Raw genomic sequence first — 26,847 nt, 5'->3', positions numbered from 1 at the left:
TAAATAGGTCTGTGATCAGATTTGAGATAGGAAAGATTGAAAATTGAAGTATTAGAATACAAACGACACCACTCACTGTTTCCAATTTTCTTGGTTTATTTCAAAAATAGCCCCTCTTCTCCACATAAAATGAGGACCTTTAAAACGAAGATCTATTAAGCCATTGCTAAGAACAAAATTTTGAAATAACTTGCATCCAGAAAAAAATGGGGCGGCCTCCTCTTTATTCATCTATTGATAATACTACATTGACCAATTTGATTTTGGACCCATAAGGTCTTGCATTTTAGTTCAAATGGATAACCATACACAAAAGTCACTAATACATTTCTAGATCCCCTTTCTTCCCCAAATGGCAATGAATAAATTGTGGATCATTTAGGATAATTTAGACCTAAAAGCTATTTTTCCAACAATCCATAAACCTCTAGCAAAACCTCTAGCCTTGATTTTATAAGAGCAAGCCAAGCCAATTTTAGCTATGATTCCATCCGCCTTCAAATCACTAACTCGAGTTTCAAGAAATTCCGTAATATTAGCATCAAAATTAACAAAGTAATATCTAACCACCCTAGCAAACTTAGGAAAAGCATACCTTTGAGAATTCCAAAAAAAAATAATTGGTAACATCTAACAGAAAGTAAAAAGAAAAATAAAAAACAGCAGACCCACTTCAAGCATCTAAGGTGGCCGTTTTATTGGGGCCTGGCATCTCCTCTTGAAAACTATTTGTATCCGCAATTAGACCATTGGAACTAAACCTGTCAACAACTTTTGTCATTGCTTTAATAATAGATTCATGACCGAAAGCCCTCACCTTAAATTTGTTAAATTTACCCTATAGGTTGTGAAAACCTCTCCTTAACCGTTTGTAGTCTCCAATTTTCAGTAAAGATAAAGAAACTCCTTAATTCATATCATTCAAAGAAATATTAGGGTTTCAATTTTCAACAAACTTAATGACTAAGTGGAACTCTAGGTACAAAGTTGCCGCATTTGATTTTTCATAAGATTATGTGAAATACCTTATGTAAATTGATTGATGTCCTTGTTGTGTGTTTCATTCGACTTGTAATTTGGGGGGTTCAATTGGATTGGTATTACCCATATTGCCCAAAAAAGAAATAGGAGAAGATTCAACAATACCATAAGTAGCAGCCTTTAGACATCTTTTATATTCTGGAAGAGATCTCATTCTTATTTGTTATATTGATTCTGACTTCCAAATGTGTTCAGGATTTTAACAATTTCACATGGGGCTATGACTTTGTCCTAGGTGGTAGGTCCATAGCGTGGAGAAGTGTCAAACAAGGTTGCACTATAGAATCCACTATGGAGGCCAAATATGTGGCTACTTTTGAGGCAACAAAAGAAGCAATATGGCTTTGGAAATTCCTTATGGGTCTCTGTAATGCCCCAAAAATCCTTAATGTTTATTTTCGTAAGTTTGTGTTACACAAATATATGTCTGCTTCAGTGGTTAAGTGTCCTAAGAGAAGTCTTGGGTTCAAGCCTTGGCTTGTGCAAAAGTTTTGTTTTTATGAATAAACCTCTGTCTCTAGTCAGTAGGCTTTTAAATTAATATGGGTAAAACTTATCAGAAATGGCCTACTGGTCTAGGGGATAAGTGGTATGTCATTGCTACTGAAGGTCCTGAGTTCGAGTCTTGGTGATGTAAGGGAGTGTTTTATTTTGCTGGATGCAGTGTAAGTGTTTGTATGACAATAGAATTCTGATGCTAGTGGGCAGTTGGAGTGTGGGGTTGTGTGGCTAAATTTTAAGAGGATTTTGGGGAGGAAATTATGGGATTTGAAGTTAGTGGGAGAGTTGGTGCCGATTGGAACTCTTGCCTCTAAGAATTTCAGCTGTAGTTGGTATTTGCTCTTCATTCTTCAATTTTTATCTTCATTTTTCTCTTCTTGGAGGCCAAATTTTGCTAAGGACTTCGGGTATCTTTTAGTTTTGTTTTGTTTTTCGATTTTTCTCTTCCCTATAATTCCCTTGCCTATCGATTTTCTTTCTTTTTCCCTCTTCACCACTACTTCTCCAACAGACGCCCTCTCCTTGTTCTTTGGCCGAATACTTCTTCTTCCCCTTCTCTTCATTTTTCGACTTTTAGCAATTCTTCATCTTGGTTGTTGTAGCTGAATACTCTCTTTTCTTATAACTGAACTCTGCCTTTTCTCCATTTGTTTCTTCTTCCTCTTTATTGCCGAAACTACTCTTTCTCTTGGGGGTCGTCTGTGTTCCCTCTCGATTTCTAGTAAGTATTCTTGACTTACAGTTAATCTTACTCTTCGTTAGTGGTAACTGTTTTTTATGTTGGTTATCATGTCGCTTGGAATTAATGCCTATCTAAATTCGATTGACGCCTGGGAACTATTTGAGAAGTGAAAGATATTTTTTTGGCATTGGAGTGATTGAAATCTCCCTTTTCTCTTGATCAAAGGTAACATTGTCATTAGTTTAAAATGTGTTCAACTCGTGTGTTTAAATTAAAGTAAAATTTTAGGAGATTAATTGGAATTGGTTTGGTCAAATGTAGGTTGGAGTGCTCGTGGGCTATTTACGCATTCTCGCAAACAAGGTGTATGAAAACACTGCCCTTATTCATAAATCGGCAAAAAGCTGAAATGTGGGAATAGTCGACACCACACGGGCGTGCAACTACCCGTATGGTAGCCCATGTGATTAAACATGGGCGTATAGTCGACACGGCCACCCATGAGCGATTTCATAGGCTGAGGCTGTATTGGGCCATATTGGGCCGAACTGGGCCGTGTGGGCCCCAGAAGGGTAAACCACATGGACATATGAAAATTATTAGGTCAGGCTGTGTAATACACACGGCCAAAGCCATTATGGACAGTGTGGGCCATACGGGCGTGTGGGCCCACATGAGCCCGTAATATGGGCCGCAGGCCTATTTTCACTGTTTAACCGTTAAGGTTACACGGGTTACCCGAGACAACTGTGGACCTACTGTATAGGTCGGTAAGTTTACTCAGACCCTTAATTGACTGAAAGACAGTTATGCCCTATGTGACGTATGTATCTATATTCATGTATGACCATATTTTAGCATGCCATTTTTTTTCTGTACTGAGCACATGTATAATATTATGATATGACACGACATGTTGCATGATGTATTGCATGGGGATGGGTTTTAATATGATTGGAGGAAGTGTACTGTATTTGCAACTCTATTGCAAATACTGTTTAGTGCCGCAACCGGTACTACTTGGAGTGTAGGGATGGGTGGGTTGATTATATCCCCACATGGAGTGTAGTGTTGGACGGAGATGGTGTGTAGAGGCTAGTTGGGTAGGATTTATTGATTGCATATCTGTACCGTTACTGTCACTGAGATGGGCTCGAGCCCAAATTGATACTGATACTGTAATGGACTAAGGCCCTAACTAAAACTGAACCATTACTGAAACGGGCTTAGGCCCAGACTGTTTTTGCACTGTATGGTTGTTTGATATGGGATTACACACTGAGTTCTCATAAACTCACCCTTCTGTTTATCTGTATAGGTAATCCCCAGGCTTAGGCAGATCGGTGCTGCGAGGGACTCAAAGGCGGCCACACAACCACATTTACTTTCATATTTGCTTTATTTTTATAAGTAATTTTATTTTGGGTATTTTTACTGTAATAAGGCTTTTATGGATTTTAACTTTAATTTGGAGTTTTTATTTGTTTTGGTTCATAACTACTAGTGTTAGGAAAGCTTGAGTTTTTAAAAGAAACAATATTTTTACGAAGTAAACGCAAATACGCAATGGTTTTAAAAAGGTTCCGCTGTAAAATGATATTTTGAAGTTAATAACGTTTCTAAAGTAAATACTTTTTGGATAGTGATGCAAGATTTGAAATGAACAAAAAATCTCAGAATCACCATTAGGAACACACAAAGAGGTTAGATATTTTAAGGGTTTTCACCGATATAACATTTTACGAAAAACACTTCAATGGGACATCGCTAGATTCGACCATAACGTCTAGGCTAGGTTTGGGGTGTTACAATCTCAAATTTGTTCATGGTATGAAAAAAAACTAACACAACGTATTTTGGTAATAGTGCGATAATAGCTAACACCAAGGAAACTAGAAACCACAAAAGAACAAAACATATTGATAGAAAGTATCATATCATAAAGGAGGTAGTAGCAGATAAAATAGCGGATGTAGTCAAAGTCATATTAGAGGACAACCTTACGGATCCACTGACCAAGACTATGGTGGCTAGGAGTTTTGAGAAACATGTAGAAAGCAAGAGAATAAATATGACTTGTCTACTTCACTAGGTCAAGTGGGAGACTTTTGGATCTAGTGTCTTTATTTTAGTATTTTTGTCTATGTATACTTGTATTTTTTGAACAAATTGAGTTAATAAAATATCCATTAATTACATTAATATCATTTGTATATTATCCTTTATGGTTTTTGCACGCAAAGCAAAATGAAAGAAAATATTGACTCAATGATTATCTAACAATTAGCTAATACTAAACGGTATTATGTGGTTGGATCATAATATGGAAAGATAACTTATATTAGTAGATAATCTAAACATGTCCTTAGTCTAATAAAAAAATGAACAAACTAATTGCAATACTAATATGCTATCTATTAAATCCAATTAGGAAAATATTTTATATTATGCATTGGAGAGGATGAGTCTCTAAAGATAGAGACATAAATGTGACTCACTGGATTAGCAATACATCAAACAAGACCCAAATAGAATAAATATTAGACTCGTTTTTGGATTTATTCATTTGTGATGTTCATAGTATGACATACCTTAATCCTGAGTAGATAATGGACTATATATGCGTGATTCGTATACTTGATTCGTATACTTTGATGTAAATGAAAACCTGAGTTCAAATAGAAAAGGCACTAAAAGTTGGTACATTAAGTGTGCGACTTCTAGTGTGTGGCATCATTCCTCAACAATGAAATTCATAGCCCAACTAAAAGATAAATGATATTATTTCATCAGCATTACATGATAGAAGGAAAGTTAACATGGTCATGGATAATTTTTCTTTGTGATAAACGATTTAATTATTATTTGATAGTAATTGACTTTTAATGAAGGAAAATAAAATGGTTACCATGTGAAAAATGGGATCATATTGGGAGAACAATTTTATCTCAAAAATATTAAGAATATCCTATGAAAGTAACACACTTGGACAAATTTTATAAAATTATGATTTTATAATTTTTATATTAAATATATTGATTTACTTTAACTTTTAGTTGCTTAATGATAACATTTCATATTCATAAAATTTTATCTTGTGCAGCCTCGGTTAAGTTAATCTCTCGTTAACAATTCCAAAACATGATCAACATTATTTTGATGTGACCGTGGCATCAGCTTTAGTGCAAAATTCTATGTTAATCGTTGGATATTTTATGGTGTAGAAATTAAACTAGCAATTGGGGAGCCACCCATTGCCACTCTAATTGGACCATTCAAAGAATGAAATTCTCCCTTACTAACCCGTTCCTCAGTATTTTTAATACGCTTTTAAAAACATATGGGTAAACTACATCATAGGTCATCTAATTATTGTCCTTTTTTTTGGTCACCAACTATTAATTTATTTTTAATTTAGTCACTCAACTAATTGAGATTGTTTTCTTTATCCATTTCCTTTAAGTGCCCTAAAAATTTAATCGGAGGGTGATATGGCAGTTAAAAAATCGATATAACAACAAATTTATCTCTCAACTTTGACATATTATATCAATTTAATCATAATTTTAAAAAATTAACTTTCAAAATTTACAAATGATCTCAATTTATCAATGGTGAGAGTGGTTTGAAAGGAGGGTTGGAACTCATTAGTTGGATGCACAACTGGGTTTATTAGGCTTTGTCAGGTCATTTTCCATAAAAGAGTTAGGGGCAATCTGCATTGAAGTTTGAGCTTGAGACTCTAACAGCGGAGTTGGGATTTCAAGTAGTGGACGAAAGCAAGTTGTTGCTTTGCTGTTGAAGATATTGAAGAAAGTTCCAAGAGCTACCCCTGTCCCTGCGCAATAGCTACCCCATTTTTCTTCTCACCTGTTTTGTGTATTATTCAGCAAATCACCCATTTTCCTGCAAAATAACACCATTTCAATCTTATACTATTGAGTATTTGACAATTCAGTGTTGCATGCTCATGCTTTTAGCCTTTTTCAAATCTTGTTTAATCAGTGCATGAATAATAAACATGCAACTAGTGAGTTAAATGAAGGCAATCACATCAGAAATTACTCCACTGTTTCATCATATTATTGTTATTATTAGCATTCAGCTGAGAAGAATATGTCAACCTAGAAATCATACAAACAGAGTATATCTGCTACTATTTAACGATAAATTAGGTTCAAATAAGAAAAAAGAGAAGTTTTTTTTGTTTGGAGAAGGGTGGAGAAGGATATGGAGGAAACGATAGTAGTGACGGTAGGGGAAGCGGAAGAGGCAGGTAAAATTTGTTGATCAAATTGAGATCATTTGTAATTTTGCATGTTACTTTTTCTTTTTAAATTATGATCAAATTGATATAATACGTAAAAGTTAAGAGCAATTTTTTTTATTATACCAATTTTTTAACTACCATGTCACCCTTTTATTAGAAATTTAACGCCATATAACGAAAATGGACCAAGAAAACAATATTGATCAGTTGAATGATCAAATTGTTTTAAAAAAATTATAATTGGGTGACCAAAAAAGAAAAGGGACAATAGTTGAGTGACCACATTAAAAAGGTTGATAGTTGGATAACAAAAAAAAAAAAGGTAATAGTTGGATAGCTTGTGTTGTAGTTTACCAAAAATTAAAAATAAAAAACCCCACACATCATCAAAATCATTATCCGTCACATTCATGACTAAATAAATAAGGGTAATCTACACCGCATGTTACTCTAAAATATTTTAGTCACTCTAAATTTTTTTTTTTTGCTAATTTAACCACTATATTAATATAATTATTTGAATTGGTCACTACCTTGTTAACCCACTAATTGATTGTTGACATGACATTTTTTTTTTACTTTTGATTAAAATTAAGGACCTCTCTATAATTAGTCCAAAACACTTTCTTGTAGCAAAGCCTCAAAGGTAAATTTATTTCAAAGCCCTTCTATTTGATCTTTTCTAGCTAATAAATTATGGGTTCCTTTGGTTTTTTCTTCATTTGTTCTTAAAGATCGATTTTTTCCCCTTCCTGGATCTCGTACTGAGTCCATGAAGAAGTTAGTTTCTACTCAATCCTTTCCCAAGCTTGTTACCATTTTAGCTTCCTTGTTGCTTTTCTTTAACCTTGTCTTAGCTATTGACTATGTTCTAACCAAGAAGATTCTCGTCAAAAAATCTGAGCTATCCAATAACTATAAGTGGAAATGGAACCTGGATATCGGATCCAAGTTCCTCGTCGAAACTAAAAAATCCGTTATCTCCCCAATTGCAATGCAAGATTCGACGATAGCCGTAGGTCCTTACATGATTGGTTGTGTTTTTCTCTCCAACTTCACCTACAGTTTTCCAATAGTATCTACTCAGAAGTTTGTCCGGTTGTATTTGTACACTAATTTGTACGATAGTCAAAACACAACCAACACTCTTTGTACACCATTGTGATGAAACGTGATTCTTATGGTGCAGTAAGGACCAATAGAGATGGAAAGCAGAGGATGAGTGGTGACAAGGATCAATGGTTCTTATGTTGCAAATAAACAAAAACAAATGACAAGGATCAATGATCAATGATCAATGATCAATGAAGAATGTGATGTTTTAGACTTAAATTTCATTGTGTATATATATTTTTTTAAAATTTTATATAAAAAATAAAAATATTCTCAAAATAATATTTATTATTTTATGAAAATAATATTAAGACTCAATTAACGAGTTATATCAATTCAATTTGAGATTTAAACTTATGCTTGAGCTTTAATTCAAGCTCCAAAATTAATGGACTTGGGTTTGGGAATGTTATATTGGTCTAAAATTAGGCCCATGCTTTGAAGATTTAGAAAATAATTTCTAATTGATTTATTATTATTTGATACTACTTTACGGAGATTTTTAATTTTATAAGTTTTTAATGTCACATAAATTGTATGTGATTTTACATATTTAGTATTTAATTAATTTTTTAAATATTTTATTTTTAATTACAATAATTAAAGTATAATATTTGTTATTTGAATTATTAAATATAATTAAAATATATTAACTTATAAATTCAAATATTATAATATACAATTTTCAAATTATAACTAATAATTATAAATTAAATTATAATTATTTTTAAATATGTTATTACAACTTTTATTTTACTTCAATTTTTTAATTTTTTAATTTTTTAATTTTTTTATTTTGTGTCATATCAAAATAAGTTTATAACTTAAATGTTTTAATTATAAATATGAAAAATTAGAGGGTTATTTTGGAAAATACATATATAATTTTGAGAGAAGAATAAGAGAATAGAAGGAATGGTAAAAGAAGGAAAATGTTTAAGAAGTGGAGGCAGTTTGATTTCTTATTTACCTTTGCCTCTTAGTCGCAATGCTATCAACCTCTTCCTTCCATCTTTTTTTTTATCCTCTCTTTTGCACTATCCTCCCCCTACTTCTTTGCCGCCAACACTTTTATCTTTCTCTTCAGCAACATCAAAAATATATCTGAAATTTTATTAATATGGAGAAATTAGATTTATAAAAATAAAAAAAAAACTAAACTATAAATGGTTCATACCTTTCATCCTTCCAAAGGGGTTGAAGAACACTTTTAAAGTTTGGATCGTCATCCCACTCCAACGATTCCCACCATTCTGTGCTTGAGAAGATGGTAAGAGAAGGTGGAGCATATGCAAATGGCTGCCCATTGCCAACAAGGGGAACAAATGGAGGAATTCTCTTCAGTTTATAACAGTCTCCAGCAACTTGGATAAGTTGGAGAGAATCGCAAACCATCACTCCACTTTTGCTGCAAATGCTCGACAAATTTGGTAATCTCCACAATTCCAACTTTCTCAATTTGGGAAGATGAAATTTGATTAATGCATCACTCCCGTTTTCTTCAACTTCTGATGTTGGTGCTCCCAATATTTCTACTACCTCATCACAGTGTGACACTGATATTTCTTCCAGGTTTTGGAGGTTTGGAAGCAACCAATGTGGAAGCAACGTCTTCATACTTGAGCATTTGATTATAACAATTTTCTTAAGATGGGAAAAGGTGGCAGACGGAGCCAATGTTGATGTTGTTGCTGAACCAGTTCCTTCATCTTTCATAATAAGGGCACTCAACTTTGGTAGATCACAAAGAACCAACACCTCGAGGCTCTGAAATGGATGAGAAGAAGAACAGGCAAAAGAGGACAAGGAAACAACACACTCTATCCCTTCACACTCCCAAATCCCACAATCCCTCAAGTTAATCGAATTTTCATCGACTAAGCTTCTCAAATAGTCGCACTCAAAAATATTCAACTCTTGAATTTCAATGGGGTGCATAATTAACTCTCCTTCCCAATCGTGGACTCCTCCAATTTTTAATATTTTATCTCTTGTAGCTGGAATAAAAGATGAGCCCACCTGTAAATCGTACTTAATGAGATTTTTCTTATGTTGTTGCATTGAGGAGATGAACTTATTGAACTCATTGATGTCTTCGAAACGTCCGGTAAAGCACTCCAACTTCTTCAATGGTTCCATCTCCTCTGCTTTTAGACTTATTTTTACATTGTTCACATCAAAACTCAAGTGCTGAAGGTGAACGAGTTTTGGTAAAAGTCCAGCGGGTATCTCTTTTAGAGTGCGCACTCTAAGATCAATGTATCTTAGCTTTATCGGCATATCCATGCCTTCAGGTACTTCCTCAATTTTAGTCCCAGAAAGGTCCAACTTCTTCAATTCTTGAAGCATCGAAAGACATGGCAGATCTCTTAATTCTTCACAGCCACAAAGCAACAATGTTGTGAGGTTCTTTAGTTCAGAGATGGAATTTGGTAAACTCTCGATCGCTGTAAAAGACAAATTGAGAACACTAAGACAAGGCATGTTTGTGAAGAAAGAATTTGGGATTTTCTTTATAGGGTTCTCCTGCACTAACAAGGTTGTGAGCAGTTGACATTTTGTGGGCAGCACATCTATAGAAATTTCTGATATGGAGTTACGCATAAGCGATACTTTCACAATATCCGAACTCCATTGCTCATCTTTTGGTAACTCTTCTAATTGCAAACCTGCTTGTATCATATATCGAGGATTCATTCTTGTGATCGACAATGCCATGTCTCTCACTGCGTCATGCATTTTCATTTATTCACTCGAGACATTTTCCAACAAGCAATTATCTTCCAACTTCTTTAAAAAAACTTGACCCTTGTCATTCATTTCTTGTCTTGTACCCATATCATCTATGAATCCCTCGTAAATCCAGCACTCAATTAGTTCATCCTTTTCAATTTCAAAATCTTCGGGATATAATGCGCAATGTAAGAAACAATATTTCAATTTCTCGTCCTTTAAGTGATCGAAGCTAAATTTCAAGCGCTCGATTACCTCAGCTTCCACTCCTTCAACTTTCCCTATTCTCTCTTTTAATTCCCCGAGTGAATTTTTCCAAATAAGAGGGTTATCTTCTCCTTTCATGGTACCAGCTACCACGACAATTGTAAGGGGTAGGCCGGCACATTCGTTGACAACAAGCTTCAAAGTAGGCATTATAGTTGGACTTTGAACTATGTTAGGTCCAACCTTATTCAAGAATAGTACCAATGCCTCTTCTTCTGAAAGGGGCTTCACTTTTATCACCTTACAACCCATATACTTACAGACATGCTCCGAACGGGTTGTCAACACCAACTTGCAGCCATTGCTGCCACTCGGCTCAGGGATCCCAACTTCCTCTAGAGAGACATTATCCCAAACATCATCTAGGATTAGAACATGCTTTCCTGAGTTCTTCAGCATTTCTGACAAGATTGCAGCTCGTCTGAGCTTGTCCTCTTCTTTGTCTAAATATTCCTTCGACTCCAACGCACTTGCAATATTATCTTGTACCTTCATTACATTGAACTCCTTTGATATGGTAACCCAGATTACCCTTTCGAATCTTTGTTGTTTCAAAAGATCATTGTGGATGTGCTTCATGATAGTGGTTTTACCCACACCTCCCATCCCCCAAACCCCAATCTTGCTCACCTCCTCCTGCATCAAACATGCCTAAATATCATTTCTGACAGCTTCCTCTCCAACTAGTTCTGATGTTGGCAGTGGCAACCCAGCACTTGGACCATCCATGGCAAGACCTTCAGAGGCATTAAGAGCTTTATCAAGAAATTCCTTCATTTCTCGAGTCTTTTCATCAACCAGCTTCTCGTTGCAAGCACGACAGAGATATCTCCCGTTACTGACTTTGTTTTCAACAAATTTTGCTTCCCTAATCATCTCTTTCACAGCTTTCAACCAATTTTCAACTCCCTGCTTTGGTATCTTCCCCAGAGGACGAAGAAGCTCTACTTTCAATTGCAGCTCTATATCTTCCATTTTGCAATTCAATTCATCTCTGATCCTCTTGAAGTTTCTCACATAATCGTTCAGCTTTCTGTGATATTGCAGATATTTACAAACAGGAGTTCCGAGACAATTTGCAATGCCAACAATAGGCTCTACGTACCCCATTGCCATGCCCCTGCAACGCAATCATATATATCAGTAGCAAATAATGAAAATCTGTGAATGTATTGGATTTTTTATGAAGTTTTGATATGTCAGTGTAAGCATGAATGCAAGTTTCAAGCAATGGCGTATATTAGATGGAGCTATGGATGGGTGGCAGACAGAAACATGATGAAATTCTGGTCACCATTGTACTTCCAGAATCAACCTCTCAAACTATATAACATGCTAGATTCTAGTGTGCAAGAGTTCATTACAGAATACTAAGAGCTAAAATGTTCAACAGTTTTAGATTTCAACCTTATATTGCTTCTGGGTAGCTCTTTTTGTATTAAAATCTAAAACTGTTGATAATCAGTAGAGGAAATCATTGCTTCAGATCTTAATACAGCTATTCATCTTTCTTGTTATGTGAAAAGCAAAGGAAATCATCTTGTTGTATTAATTTCTATGTAAAGTAGATTATGTCTGCTGATCATCCAGTCCTAAAATCAAAAACAGTTGATAATCACTAGAGGAAATCATAGGTTCAGATCTTATTACCTGACTTCGTGGCTGAAAAGTGTTGAGAGAATAGAACTGAAAATGAAGCAGTGAAGTTGACTTCTTCCTTGACTGTCTTACAAAGCTATAACAGTAGCAGATAATCAGAAACAATCATTTCAAAGTCATGGATTAAGCAAAGAAAATCATGTGATGGGTTAAGCAAATGAAAGAAAATTACCGTGACAGGATGCTTGAAATTTTGTGATAGACCTTGGACATCAAAACAAAATCTTTGAAGTTGGCATTAAATAATATTTAATAAAATCATTGAAGTGTAAGAATGCATAATTATATGTTACAACTTGAAATTAAATATACAAGTCAACTTGAAATTATTTGCATTGTTGAACTTTTCAGTATTAAATTTTGGATTCTGGACAATTTCTTACATATGGTACTTTTTAAATTCGAATAATAACAATTTTAGTCCTTAATTTTTATACTTTCAGTCAATTTGATCTTGATAATATATAAAATGGTAAAAAATGAAATTATTTTTAAAATTTTTGAACATTATAAAATTAAAAATTAAATAAAAGTAGATAAAATTTTCAAAATTAAATAAAGTGAGAGAAAATGAGGGTAATTTTTTTAAACCCTTCAAAATTTCTCTATATTATTTATATCAAAATATCCAATACCCATTCTTTAAAAAGAATATATATAAAAAAAAACATTAAGAAAAATTATATGTCTCTGTTTTTTACCTCTTCTATTGTTTGACGTAGCTTTTACATTATAAGAAACTATAAAATTCCGAATATAATTTATTTTTATAATTTTGGTTTTGAAAAATAATTTAAATGTAATGAAAATTTGAATTGATTTTGAGAAATAAATTTTTTATGGTATTTTTTGTATTCTATTGATTAAAAAAAATGGCAACAAGGTCAATTTCATAAGCCTCTATAACATCAGCTTTAGATATTCTTCAAGGGCATGCAATTCAACTTAAAAATATTACTAATTTGGTTTTAAGAAACATTGATTTGTTCTGTTTTTAATTTGTTATTGGATTCTATTAAATGATAATTATCTTTATTTCTCATACAATTCAGTTATTCAACAACATATTCAAGATTTTATTTTTTTAGAGTTTTTTATACATTTTCCTATTTTATAAATATTTTTTAATTTTTTTTAATAATTTTATACAAAATCAAGGTCAAATTGACAGAAAATATAAAAATTGAGGACTAAATTTATTATTGTACCAACTAACAAGTGCCATTTAATAGTCAGGTGACAAAAAACAAGCAATTTCGAAAACACTAGTAACCAAATTGTAACTTTTTTTTAGTTAAGTGACCAAAATGAAAACTTACCCACACTCGAACGATTATAGTGTAGTTTACCCTGAATTCTTTTTAAAAAATTTAGTTTAAAACCTTTTTATCTATACTATGTATTAAGTCTTTTACTGAGTTGGTTTAACCCATCAATCGGTCCCAACTCAGTAAGAAAATTACGAAAAAATAATTTTATTTGTAAAGTAAGATATATGATTATGATGGTGTTTTCGTCTTTTCATATTTTTATAAATCAATAAAAAATTATCCATAATGAAATTTGAACCAATGACACCATGCATATAAAACTTTTATGAAGTATATTGAGTCATTCACATTTGCTTCGTCCCCCAAGGCTCGTATTCAACTGTTACGCATAATCCTTTACAGAGTTCTTCATTTTGATTTACATCAGTACACAAATGGTTCCATATCATCATACCATTTCATTTTGATATCATTTACCAAGTTTACCATTTATAATCCCTATTAATAGAACTCAAACGAATACACGGATCGTCCAAGCAACACACGAAACTAGCACCGAAATGCATAATCAAATAAACTGAAGTAACGAAATTGGCACATATAGTGCATATTGGCACATGAAGCACATTCTTGGTGCATAAAACACGTATTGGCACATGAGGTGCATATTTATGCACAAAGTGCATACTGGAACATAAAATGCATCCTGTCACATGAGGTGCATCCTGGCGCATAAGTGCCAAAACATTTGTTAACTATCTAACTCAACCAGACTAGTTAATAAGGTACCAATGTTCAATTTCATTTTATAAGTCAATACATATATCATTTCACAATCACAACCTTAATCACAATATAATTCATTATCAATAAACATTATGTCTCATTCCATAAAACATATTTATACTCAATTTTCTATATCACATATCACATTTCAAAGTAATTCATGTCATTTTCCATTTTATTAATGTTAGTCTTTACCTCAATATTTCATATCAAGCCTAACATAACAATTCACATTTTCATTATATACTCACCTTGACATTTCATCATTCAATAAACAATGTATATGCAAACAAATAATACGATCCCGAATCATAAAAGTACAAATTGTAGGCTTGCGTCACTCATCAACAACTCTCACTTTTCCTTTTCCTTTCGTAGGCTTAATGCTGACGTTAGCTGCATACAATCACAAAACATATAACACTATCAATTTTCATCCAATTCACAATCAAATACCAACTCATGCATATTTTACAATTTATTCAATTTAGTCCTAAACTTGAGATAAGCAAAACTTTCGATTTAAAGCTTTGGAATAAAATTAGATTTCACATGTATTCATTAGAGACCTTATACTTTCTCTTCCTACCACAATTTTATAAAAAAATTCATTTTATTCAATTTTGTCCCTATTGTAAAAAGCTAACAATCATGTTTTACAATTTAGTCCTTTTGATAACCTAAGCTTAATTTCTATCAATTTCAAGCCTAATTCATTCAATTCTCAACAATGGTAACTTATCAAAATTTCTCCAATTGAACAAATTAATACATGAGCTAGCTTAGTCAAGCTCTCATGATAAAAAAAAATCTAGAAAAAAAAAACAAAATGGCTACAGACTTACTTGTAAATGTTAGTCAAATGAACAAGGTTTCAAAAATGGCGTTTTTACTTGGCTTTACTCCCTTGGCCAGTTAGAGAAGATGAATATTCATCTCTCTTTCCACTAAATTTGGTTTAAATAGCTAGGTTAGTTTATAATTAAGCTTAATTAATTACTTCGTGTTTAATTAACATTAATCTTTAATTAATATTACCTAATGACATTCAACATCACATCCTATTATCATCTATTTAAAATTTGTCTATTAGCCATTTTATTCTTTTGGATAATTTTTATCTAAGTCCCCAAGCCTTTTTCAAATTAAAACTCTATAACGATTTTACTTTTACAATTTAGTCTCTAGGCCTTAATTAACCTCATTTTCAACTAAATTATTTAACTAAATTTCAATACATCTGTGTACTAACTCTGTAAATATCCATATTTAAAAGTTATGAGCTCAGTTTATGGAAATGAGGTTCTAAAATCAAATTTTCTGACACTACCGAAAATTGAGTCATTATAGGGTTTACGGAAGGGCCTGAATGTAGAAGATATGCCTCACCTCCGTTAAGAGCCCAAAGAGTTCACGAAAGGGCTGAAATGTAGAAGATATGTCTTACCTCCGTCGAAAGCCTAAAGGGTTCATAGAAGGGCCCGAATGTCCTACTCCAAGATACATCAAGGGAGGCTTACGAAAAGTGATAATAAAGGCTCTGCTCCAATATGCATGGGGGGAGACTTATGGAATAATGGTGGTGCTTCCTCCACTCAGAGCGGAAGGCTTATGATAGATCCTACTCTGAAACACATGGGGGGAGACCTATAGTAAGAATCATAGGTCGATCACACTACCGTGGCTATCGCAAGCTAGAATTATGTGGAGTGTAAAGCCCTACCACATCAAATCACAACCTTCGATCAAGTTTACTCGACTTAGGTTTACTAATGGAAGTATAATTACATAAACGTAGACAACAAGTAATCATCCGTGGGAGTCTTTTGTGGGTTCCCTTTGTGTAACATATATTCTATATGACTATACATATATGCAAAGTGGTACTACCACTCGTGGGAACCCCTCATAGGTTCCCTTTCTCAAAATTATATAGATTTTCATGTATAGATAAGTACAAATAAGCATACCGAGTGTTTATTGTTTACGAAGGTATAATCACCTATTAGTGTGAAAGTAAAGATGTCGAGTAATAACTATCCACGAAGTGTAATTGTCCATGGAAAACTTTCAATCATCATTCTCTCTCTTTTTAATAAAATATAATATATATATATATACATAGGCTGGGTTATGCCCGTGGGAGTGTTCCCTCTTCCATTCATTCTCTTATTGTTAATAAAACATATGCAAGAAACCTTGTGGGACCCTTCGCAGGTCCCTCTAATTCACCATAATATTTCTTTTTTATAATAAACATACACATGCCTGGGTGTTGCACTCCGTTGCTATTTCAATTTCTTTTTTAGATATACATACATACACAGGGGATTACACCTATGTGATTGTTATAGTATTCACAATACACATGTGTTTAATGTGTAATTAGATAAATGGTTAGTCAGTTAGAATTTGTTAGGCTATTCTGTTAACAGCAGTTTAGGCTTCTATTTCCTATATAATCATGTATTCTAGCCAGTGAAAGGCCTGAGCTAAATTTGTTACTTTGAGAATACTACTTCGTTTCTTTCTAAGAATTATTTCTAAAGAGTACCTTGATTCTTCAGTATTCTATCATGGTATCTTTCGCTTGGTGATCCTTGGGCATGACTACTACGCACTCTGCTGACTCTGATTCTGCGGAGCTCAATGGCTCGACCTTTCTTGGTGATCAGGTGGTTACATCGTTCCCTCGTCAGGATGTTGTGAAGTTGGACGAAGCCTCGTTTGTGCAGTGGCAGCAACAGATCCGACTTATTCTTCGAGGCTACGGTCTGTTTGGCTTGCTTGATGGCTCCTTGACGGCTCCGATATGGTTCATTCAGTCGTCCGATGGAGGTCTTGTTGTCAATCCCGCTGTGCTGGTTTTTGATCAGCAAGATAGCTTGCTTACTTCTTGGCTTCTCTCCACCATTAGCCCGTCTTTCTTGTCCTCCTTTACCGATGTTAGGACTGCTCATGATGTGTGGCTCATGGCCAACAGTTTGTTTGCGGCCGATTCAAGCACGAAGCAGTCGCAATTGCGACATGAGCTTCGCTCCCTTCGGAAAGGTAGTCTCTCGGTTCGCTCCTATGTGAATAAAATCACTAGTTTGTGTGTTTTACTTGCAGCCTATGGATCTCACATCTCGAAGGCCGAACGCTTGACGGTTCTTCTAGCCGGCCTTTCATCTGACTTCGACTCGATTGTTTCGACCGCTTCCCTCTTCTCGAGCCCCTTGCGATTTCAACGTCTTGTAGATGCCTTGATTGAGTGCGAAGCTCACCAGGCGCGGTCTGTCCAAGAGGTACTGGTTGCTACGAATACAGTGGAGGGCCCATCTCTTCCGTCGTTGGACAGTTCGCTTCATGGAGGTGGTCAGTTCTTTGCTCGTGGTTGTGGACGCTCGTTCTATTCCCGTATTCAATGTCAGATATGCAGCCATTTTGGGCACCTTGTGCAGCGCTGCTATTATCGATACCATCGTGATGAACCATCTCCGGTTGATGCGTCGGCGCCAAGAAGGGGTGGTTTTGTTCCTGGGACAAATGGGCGAGATGATGAGCGTATGAAAGATATGGGGTTCGGTCAAAATTGAGGGATTGCTGGTCAAAATTGGAGGCCTCACCCTTGGCTGAATTATGCAGGAGCTAGCTGGGTCCCACGAGAGACACATGTTGGGGCTGGAACTTATGGTTTTAATCCATTTGTTCCACGTGGTGGTGGGCTACCTACTAATGTTGACCAACCAATTTATGATAATGGGCATGCGGTTGGCCCAAATCGAAATGTTATGGGAATTAATCATGGTGATACATCCTTGGGCCACTCCTCTGGTCAAATGGCTCCTCGGTCACGTGGGCCTAATGGGCCGATCAAGGCTCGTCCACATGATGGCACGTTTGTACCTGAGCCGTCAGCTAATTGTGTTGGTGTTGACCGGTCGTGGCAGACTGTTCATGAGGCCCCATGGAGGACGAAACCACGAGCTCGTGTGTTTAGTGTTGATTCGTCACCATATCCCTTGTCTCAGTTTGTTGGGCTTCCGCCTCGGGTTCCTGAGTTACATGCTTCGGATTACTCTGATTCTACGCATTATGATTCGAATATTACTCTGATTCTACGCATTATGATTCGAATTTTAATGCCATTAACTCGTATGTTCCATTACCAGTAGGGAATGCGTCCTTGTGTCCAGACTTAGGGGCTACCCATCATGTCTGTCGCAATGATTCTGATTTGCATGGATCCACTCCGTATTCAGGTAATTCTTCCCTCTTAATGGGTAATGGCGTCTCCGCTAAAATTACGTCTGTTGGGAATGCTGTTACACCTACGACGCAGAAGTTACTACATTTATCAAATGTGCTGTGTGTGCCGAGTATTCGGAAGAATTTATTATCTGTATCTAAATTCGCTACTAATAACAATGTGTTTTTTGAGTTTCACCCCTCCTATTGTGTGATTAAGGACATCCAGACACGGGAAATCTTACTGCTGGGCCAAGTTCGTGATGGATTATATCATTTCTCGGTCAGTTCGAGTAGTTTGATTCCTTTTGTTAATAGTGCTGCTCTTCAATATTGTTCTCCAAACACTGATGTTTTTAGTTTGTGGCATAAACGACTGGGTCATCCAGTTGATACTATTGTAAAAAATGTTCTTGCTAGTTGTCAAATTTCTTGCAATAAAAGTCACATTACTAGTGTTTGTGTGGCTTGTCAGCAGGGTAAATCACATAAGCTACCTTTTTCGCGATCTAATACTAAATATGTTGATTTGTTTGAGTTGGTAGTCTCTGATCTCTAGGGACCTACTACTGTTTCTTGTGAAGGGAATCTCTATTATGTTTCGTTTATTGATATGACTAGTCGATTTACTTGAATTTATCTAATCAGTCGTAAATCTCAAGCTGTAGAGTGTTTTAGTCAATTTCAGAAGATGGTTTTTACTCAGTTTGGCAAGCATATCAAGCAATTTCAAAGTGATTGGGGTGGTGAGTTCCGTGCCTTCTCTTCTATCTTAGCTAATCAGGGGATTCTTCATCGGGTTTCCTACCCCTATACGTCTGAACAGAATGGTGTTGCGGATCGTAAACACCGACATGTTGTTGAGACTGGTATCACTCTTCTGGCTCAAGCTAATCTACCAATAGACTACTGGGGTTATGCTTTTTGTAGTGCTACTTATCTCATTAATCGATTACCCACATCAGTTTTAGAAGGAAAGACCCCGTTTCAGTGTTTATTTAATCGCGCTCCAACATATGATCATCTTCGGGTGTTTGGTTGTTGTTGTTTTCCATACCTATGACCATTTGGTAACCACAAGCTCGAGTTTCAGTCTCAACCGTCTACGTTCCTAGGGTATAGTCCGCATCATAAAGGTTATTTCTGTCTCACGCCAGATGGAAAGGTTGTTTCTCGTCATGTCGTGTTCGATGAAAATAGATTTCTGTCTTCACTATCTACTACCTCCAGTGACCAGTTACCTCTGAATACTATTACGTATGTACCAGTTGTTTGATCGTGTATTTCTAATAAGATTCGTCCAGACTCTGTTGTTGAGACTTCTATGGATAGTTCTAATGGTGATAGCATTCAGTCTAATTTTCCTGCTACAGGTAGTGTTTCTCCGCAAAGTTCCACTTCTAGATCTGCTGACCGAGAAGAGGTTCCTTCTACTATAGTTTCTCCTACTGCTCCTCCTGATGTTTCTCCTGTCTCTGTTATTAACACGCATGCAATGGTGACAAGATCTAAAGCTGGGATATTTAAACCTCGAGCCTTATGCGCCGACAAAGTTGAGGTTGAACCATGTACTGTTGAGGAGGCTCTTAGCCATCCAGACTGGCAACTAGCCGTTCAAGCTGAGTTTGATGCCTTACTAGCTAACTCGACCTGGGAGTTGTGTCCTCTCCCGTCTGGCCAGAAAGCAATCGGTTGTAAGTGGTTGTTTAAGATCAAGAAGAACCCTGATGGGACGATTAGTCGTCAGAAGGCACGATTGGTTGCCAAAGGGTGCTCACAGGTACTTGATTGTGATTTTAAGGAGACATTCAGCCCGGTAGTCAAACCTACTACCATTCGACTCATCCTGTCTGTTGCCGTGACCAAGGGATGGCATCTTCGGCAGGTCGATGTCAATAATGCCTTTCTGAATGGCGATTTAACTGATGATGTGTTTATGCAACAACCTCCTAGCTATGAGCAGTTTGGTCCAACTGGTGAACGGTTAGTTTGTCGGTTGACTAAAGCTTTGTATGGCTTACGGCAGGCTCCTCGGGCTTGGTTTGACAAATTAAAACAGTTCCTCGTTTCTGCTGGGTTTACAGTATCAAAGTCCGATGCTTCATTATTTTTCGGTTGTCTTCTGATCATACTATCTACGTTCTTGTTTATGTGGATGATATTGTTATCACTGGAAGTTTAGTTGATGAAATTAATTATTTTGTTCAAATGCTCCACAACCAATTTGCTCTAAAAGATATGGGTGAGCTTCATTATTTTTTGGGCATTGAAGTTAGTCAGTCTTCCTCAAGGAGTATTCACCTATGTCAGCGGAAATACATCCGTGAACTTCTTGCTCGTAGTTCTATGACTAAAGCCAGAAGTGTTCATACACCGATGATAACCTCTTCTCTGCTATCTAAAGATGAGGGTGAACTTCTTGCTGATCCAACTGAATATCGTAGTATTGCTGGAGCTCTTCAGTATATCGTTTTGACACGACCAGATATTGCTTATGCAGTTAATCGGGTGTGTCAGTTTATGCATGCTCCCACTACATTACACATGGTAGCGTTGAAACGTATTTTGCGATACTTGTCTGGTACACTATCTCATGGTTTGGTTTTTCGCAAGTCTGATCGACTGTCTTTGGTTGGCTATGCCGATGCAAATTGGGGACTTGATTTTGATGATCGCCGATCTACTACAGGATATTTTGTGTACTATGGTGACAATCCTATTTCTTGGTGCTCTAAGAAACAACAAGTTGTTTCTCGCTCTACGGCCGAGGCTGAATATCGGAGTTTAGCCGCAGCTGCCAGTGATGTTACGTGGCTGGTTTCCTTGTTGACAGAGTTAAACCTTAGTTCGGTTGATCTTCCGACAGTGTGGTGTGATAATTCTAGTGCTGTTGCTGTTGCAGCTAACCCGGTCTTGCACTCTAAGTTCAAACATGTTGAACTTGATCTATTTTTTATTCGGGAAAAGGTCGCTCGTGGTGAGTTGGTTGTTAGCGAAGTTCCTGCATGTGACCAAGTGGCGGATGTTCTTACTAAACCATTGTCCGCGTCAATGTTCACTCAATTTTGTCGTCGTCTTCGGGTCGTTCCACTTGAAGAAGTTAGGTGAATGTTATAGTATTCACAATACACATGTGTTTAATGTGTAATTAGATAAGTGGTTAGTCAGTTAGAATTTGTTAGGCTATTCTGTTAACAGCAGTTTAGGCTTCTATTTCCTATATAATCATGTATTCTAGCCAGTGAAAGGGCTGAGTTAAGTTTGTTACTTTGAGAATACTACTTCGTTTCTTTCTAAGAATTGTTTCTAAAGAGTACCTTGATTCTTCAGTATTCTTTCAGTGATCAAGAGCTGCAATAATGTTATTGTGTATCATGTCTTACTTGATAGTCACCAAAGGCTTTATATGACCAAAAAAACACAAGCTATATGTAATTTAAACTACAATGATATTGGTCGCAGTGAGACGCATAAACAAGCATAGCTTCCAGAAATTAATTCTTATAGACAAGCAATCATACTGGAGAAAATGAGCCAAACATATTTAAAGCACACACAAAACAAGAACAACTTTGAATTATTACTTAAAACAATCTGACATTCGACATTCAGTGACAACATTCAATAATAAAAAAGCCAATAATATAAAAAGGAAATAAAAAAAATTTAATGATAGTTGTAAAAGTTAGCCGAGAAGCTATGAACAAGTAATGAGCAAAGCACATTTTGCATTTATATGTACCATAGAATAGTGGTGAATTACATTAAAAGCAACAAGCAATTTTAACACATGTCTGGTCGATTAATTACATTAATATCATTTATATATTATCCTTTATGGTTTTTGCACGCAAAGCAAAATGAAAGCAACTATTGACTCAATGATTATTTAACATTTAACTAATACTAAACGGTATTACATGGTTGGATCATATTATGGAAAGATAACTTATATTAGTATATAATCTAAATATGTCCTTAGTCTAATTAAAAGAATGAGCAAACTGATTGAAAAACTAATATGACATCTATCAAATTTAATTGAAAAAATACTTTATCTTGTATATTGGAGAGGATGAGTCTCTAGAGATAGAGACATAAATGTGACTCACTGGATTAACAATACATCAAACATGACCTAAGTAGAATAAAACTTAGACTCATTTGTGGATTTATTCATTTGTAATGTTCATAGTATGACATACCTTAATCCTAAATAGATGATGTATGCGTATTCGTATATTTTGATATAAATGAAAACCTAAGTTAAAATAGATAAGGAATTGGAACTTGGTACATTAGGTGTACGACTTCTAGGGTATGTAGCATCATTCCTCAATAATGAAATTCATAGTCCAACTAAAAGGTAAATGATATTCTTTCATCAGCATTACATGATAGATGGAAAGTAAACATGGTCATAGATAATTTGTCTTTGTGATAAACGATTTAATTAGTATTTTATAGTAATTGACTTTTCATAAAGGAAGATAAAATGAATATTATGAGAAAAATGAGATCATATTGGGGAATAGATTTATCTCAAAAAAATTAAAAACATCTTATGAAAATAACACATTTGTGACAAATTTTATGAAATTATGTTTTTATAATTTTTATATTAAATATATTAATTTACTTAAATTTTAGTTACTTAATTATAATATTTCATATTCATAAAATTTTATCTTATACAACATCTGTTAAGATAATCTCCGTTAACAATTCCAAAACATGATCAACATAATTTTGATGTGACCGTGGGATCAGCTTTAGTGCAAAGTTCCATGTTAATCGTTGGATATTTTATGGTGTAGAAATTAAATCAGCAATTGGGGATCCACCCATTGCCACTCTAATTGGACCATTCAAAGAATGAAATTCTCCCTTACCAGCCCATTCCTCAGTATTTTTAATACGCTTTTAAAAAGATATGGGTAAACTACATCATAGGTCATCTAATTATTGTCCCTTTTCTTTTTGGTCGCCAACTATTAATTTAATTTTAATTTGGTCACTCAACTAATTGAGATTTTTTTTTATCCATTTCTGTTAAGTGTCTTAAAACTCTAATCAGGGGGTGATGTGGCAGTTAAAAATTGATATAACAACAAATTTATCTCTCAACTTCGACATAATTTAATCATAATTTTAAAAAACAAAATTTCAAAATTTATAAATGTTGTCAATTTGTCAAGTGTGCTAGGTGTAAGTGGCTGAAAAGGAGGGTTGGAACTCATTAGTTGGATACACAACTAGGTTTATTAGGCTTTTTCAGGTCATTTTCCATAAAAGAGTTAGGGGTAGCCTGCATTGAAGTTTGAGCTTGAGATTCTAATAACGGAGTTGGGGTTTCAAGCAGTGGACGAAAGCAAGTTGTTGCTTTGCTGTTGAAGATATTGAAGAAAGTTCCAAGAGGTAGCCTTCTCCTTGCGCAGTAGCTACCCCATTTTTCTTCTCACTTGTTTTGTGTATTATTCTACAAATCATCCATTCTTCCTGCAAAATAACACTATTTCAATCTTATACTATTGAGTATTTGACAATTCAGTGTTGCATGCTCATGCTTTTTGCCTTTTTCAAATCTTGTTTAATTAGTGCATGAAGAATAAACATGCAACTAGTGAGTGAAATGAAGGCCATCACATTAGAAATTACTCTACTGTTTCATCATATTATTGTTATTATTAGCATTCAGCTGAGAAGAATATGTCAACCCAGAAATAATACAAATAGAATATATTTGCTATTATATTAGGTTTCAAATAAGAAAAAAGAGAAGGTTTTTTTTTTGTTTGGAGAAGGGTGGAGGAGGATATGGAGGCAACCATAGTAGTGACGGTGGGGAAGCGGACGATGTAGGTAAAATTTGATGATCAAATTGAGATCATTTGTAATTTTGAAGGTTACTTTTTTTTAAAATTATGACTAAACTGATATAATATGTAAAAGTTTTATTATACTAAGTTTTTTAATTGCCATATCACCCTTCCATTAGAAATTTAAAGCCATTTAACGGAAATGGACCAGAAAAACAACATTGATCAATTGGGTGACCAAATTTTTAAAAAAAGTAGTTGGATGACTAAAAAAAAAGGACAATAGTTGAGTGACGACATTAAAAAAGTTGATGGTTGGATGAAAAAAAAAAGAGAATAGTTGGATAGCTTGTGGTGTAGTTTACCCAAAAATTAAAAATAAAAAATCCCACACATCATCAAAATCATTTGTTGGACCCAAGCCCATTTGGCTTTTAACTTCACATTCATGAGTAAATAAATAATTGTAAACTACATCGCAGGTTATTCTAAAATATTTTAGTCACTATAAATTTTTTTGTTAATTTAGTTATTATAATTTAGATAATTACTTGAACTAGTCACTACTGTTAAAATTTTTGTTAACCCACTAACTACTTGTTGACATGACATTATTTTTTGATTTTTGACTAAAATTAGGGACTTCTCTATAATTAGTCCAAAACACTTTCTTGTAGCAAATCCTCAAAGGTAAATTTATTTCAAAGCCCCTTTATTTGATCTTTTCTATCTAAGAAATTCTGGGTTCCTTTGGTTTTTTTTCATTTGATCTTAAAGATCGATTTTTTTTCCTTCTCTGGATCCCGTACTGAGTCCATAAAGAAGTCAGTTTCTACTCAATCCTTTCCCAAGCTTGTTACCGTTTTAGCTTCCTTGTTGCTTCTCTTTCACCTTGTCTTAGCTATTGACATTGTTCTAACCAAGAAGATTCTTGGTGAAAATTTTGAGCTATTCAATCATGATAAGTGGAAATCGACTCTAGATATCGAATCCAAGTTCCTTGCCAGAACTAAAAAATCCGTCATCTCCCTAGTCGCCATGCAAGATCTGATGATAGTCGTAGGTTCTTACATGACGGCTTGTGTTTTTCGCTCCAACTTCACCTGCAGTTTTCCAATAGTATCCACTCGGAAGTTTATCTGGTTGTATTCCTATACTAATTTGTACGATAGTCAAAACACAACCAACACTCTTTGTACACCATTGTGATGAAACGTGGTTTTTATGGTGCAGTGAGGAGCAATAGAGATGGAAAGCAAGGGATGAGTGGTGACAGGAATCAGTGGTTCTTATGTTGCAAATAAACAAACACAAATGTTTAGACTAATTATAAAAAAGTCTCTCGCTTTAGTCAAAAGTAAAAAAATAAAAATAAAAATTGTCATGTTAGCAATCCGTTAGTGGATTAACGGAATTTTTAATAGTAGTAACTAATTCAAGTAATTATCTTAATTAGAGTGACTAAATTAAAAAAATTAGAGTAATCAAAATAGAAATAATATTATTTTTAGAATGACCTACGGTGTAGTTTACCCGATAAATTATACTTCAAAGGTAGTCATAATCTGATATTATATTTTAATTCCATTTGAAATCTAACTTTTATTTAAGTTAATTTTTAGTAATTTATTTTTAATTTCAATTATTTTAATATTAATCAATTATAAATGTTAAAAAAATAATTTCACTTTACGATGAATACAAACATATCTAATTAAGATTATGTCAATAGATTAATATAAGCAAAGAGTACTATAGTTTTAAATTAGTCCTCATCTAATTAGTAAAAAAATATTATTTAATAAATTAAAAAAATAAACACATAAAATCACTTACAACTCGCATAGCATTGGAAACTAATTGAATAAAGTGACAATATTTAAAGGCTTATTTAATATTCTAGATTATGGTGTACCCATTTACTAGAATTCTTTGTTACAAATTTATAAAAAAAATTGATAAAAAAAAAACTTAATGTACCTTTGGTTAAAATAGTAAAATTGAGGTATTGAAAAATATGATGTTTTAGATTTAAATCTATGTATATATATATTTTTTAAAAATTTTATATGAAAAAATAAAAATGTTCTCAAAATAATATTTTTTTTATTTTGCGAAAATAATATTAAGACCCAATTAAGGTTTTTTTTACCTAAATAAAAAAAATAATAACTGAAATGGCATTTCCATTAGATTATTTACCAAAATGGTATGGTTTTATTGGTGCCACCTGTCAAATTGGTAGCACCGGATTGATATGTAATTATCTAAAGTATTTAGGGACCTAATATGAAAATTTACCATTTTGAGTAACTGATAAAAAAGGGAAGGGTGCCATCTGTGGCACCAAACATTAAATGTGGTTAATTACCTTCTAAGCCCTCCTTATTTATTATTTTATTTTTATTCTCCTTCAAGTCACTACATTGTGTTTAAACAAGCCCTCAATCTATTTTTGTAGTTAAATAAGCTCTT

General features: G+C 34.4%; 3 protein-coding genes across 3 annotated transcripts; 1 reads left to right on the top strand and 2 right to left on the bottom strand.

Annotated features, from left to right (window-relative positions):
• Positions 1–8,644: 8,644 nt before the first annotated feature.
• LOC107947958 (disease resistance protein At4g27190-like) lies at positions 8,645–10,325 on the bottom strand. Its single transcript, XM_016882455.2, has 2 exons — positions 8,785–10,325; positions 8,645–8,711 (listed from the first exon to the last, which is right to left on the bottom strand). The coding sequence occupies exons 1-2, from the start codon at positions 10,323–10,325 to the stop codon at positions 8,645–8,647; spliced, it is 1,608 nt and encodes a 535-aa protein (XP_016737944.2).
• Positions 10,326–10,352: 27 nt separating this feature from the next.
• On the bottom strand, positions 10,353–11,249 carry LOC107947957 (probable disease resistance protein At5g43730). The gene has a single exon (XM_016882454.2). The coding sequence runs from the start codon at positions 11,247–11,249 to the stop codon at positions 10,353–10,355; it is 897 nt and encodes a 298-aa protein (XP_016737943.2).
• Positions 11,250–16,929: 5,680 nt separating this feature from the next.
• Positions 16,930–19,112, top strand: LOC107947956 (uncharacterized). The gene is made up of 3 exons (XM_016882453.1): positions 16,930–17,869; positions 17,951–18,460; positions 18,568–19,112. Exons 1-3 carry the CDS (start codon positions 16,930–16,932, stop codon positions 19,110–19,112), a joined length of 1,995 nt encoding a protein of 664 aa, XP_016737942.1.
• The last annotated feature ends 7,735 nt before the right edge of the window (positions 19,113–26,847 follow it).

The sequence above is a fragment of the Gossypium hirsutum genome, chromosome A04, assembly GCF_007990345.1.
Source record: "Gossypium hirsutum isolate 1008001.06 chromosome A04, Gossypium_hirsutum_v2.1, whole genome shotgun sequence".
In the NCBI taxonomy this organism is placed as follows: Eukaryota; Viridiplantae; Streptophyta; class Magnoliopsida; order Malvales; family Malvaceae; genus Gossypium; species Gossypium hirsutum.
The sequence above is the reverse complement of the archived record's forward strand: the minus strand, read 5'-3'. Positions and strand labels throughout refer to the sequence as shown.

Coding starts and splice junctions, on each gene's coding strand:
- LOC107947958 (XM_016882455.2), bottom strand. CDS start 10,325: ATGGCATTGTCGATCACAAGAATGAATCCTCGATATATGATACAAGCA. Junction 8,712..8,784: donor CCCCTTTGGAAGGATGAAAG/GTATGAACCATT, acceptor ATAAAATTTCAG/ATATATTTTTGATGTTGCTG.
- LOC107947957 (XM_016882454.2), bottom strand. CDS start 11,249: ATGCAGGAGGAGGTGAGCAAGATTGGGGTTTGGGGGATGGGAGGTGTG.
- LOC107947956 (XM_016882453.1), top strand. CDS start 16,930: ATGACTACTACGCACTCTGCTGACTCTGATTCTGCGGAGCTCAATGGC. Junction 17,870..17,950: donor AAATGGGCGAGATGATGAGC/GTATGAAAGATA, acceptor TGAATTATGCAG/GAGCTAGCTGGGTCCCACGA. Junction 18,461..18,567: donor AATTTTAATGCCATTAACTC/GTATGTTCCATT, acceptor CTCCGTATTCAG/GTAATTCTTCCCTCTTAATG.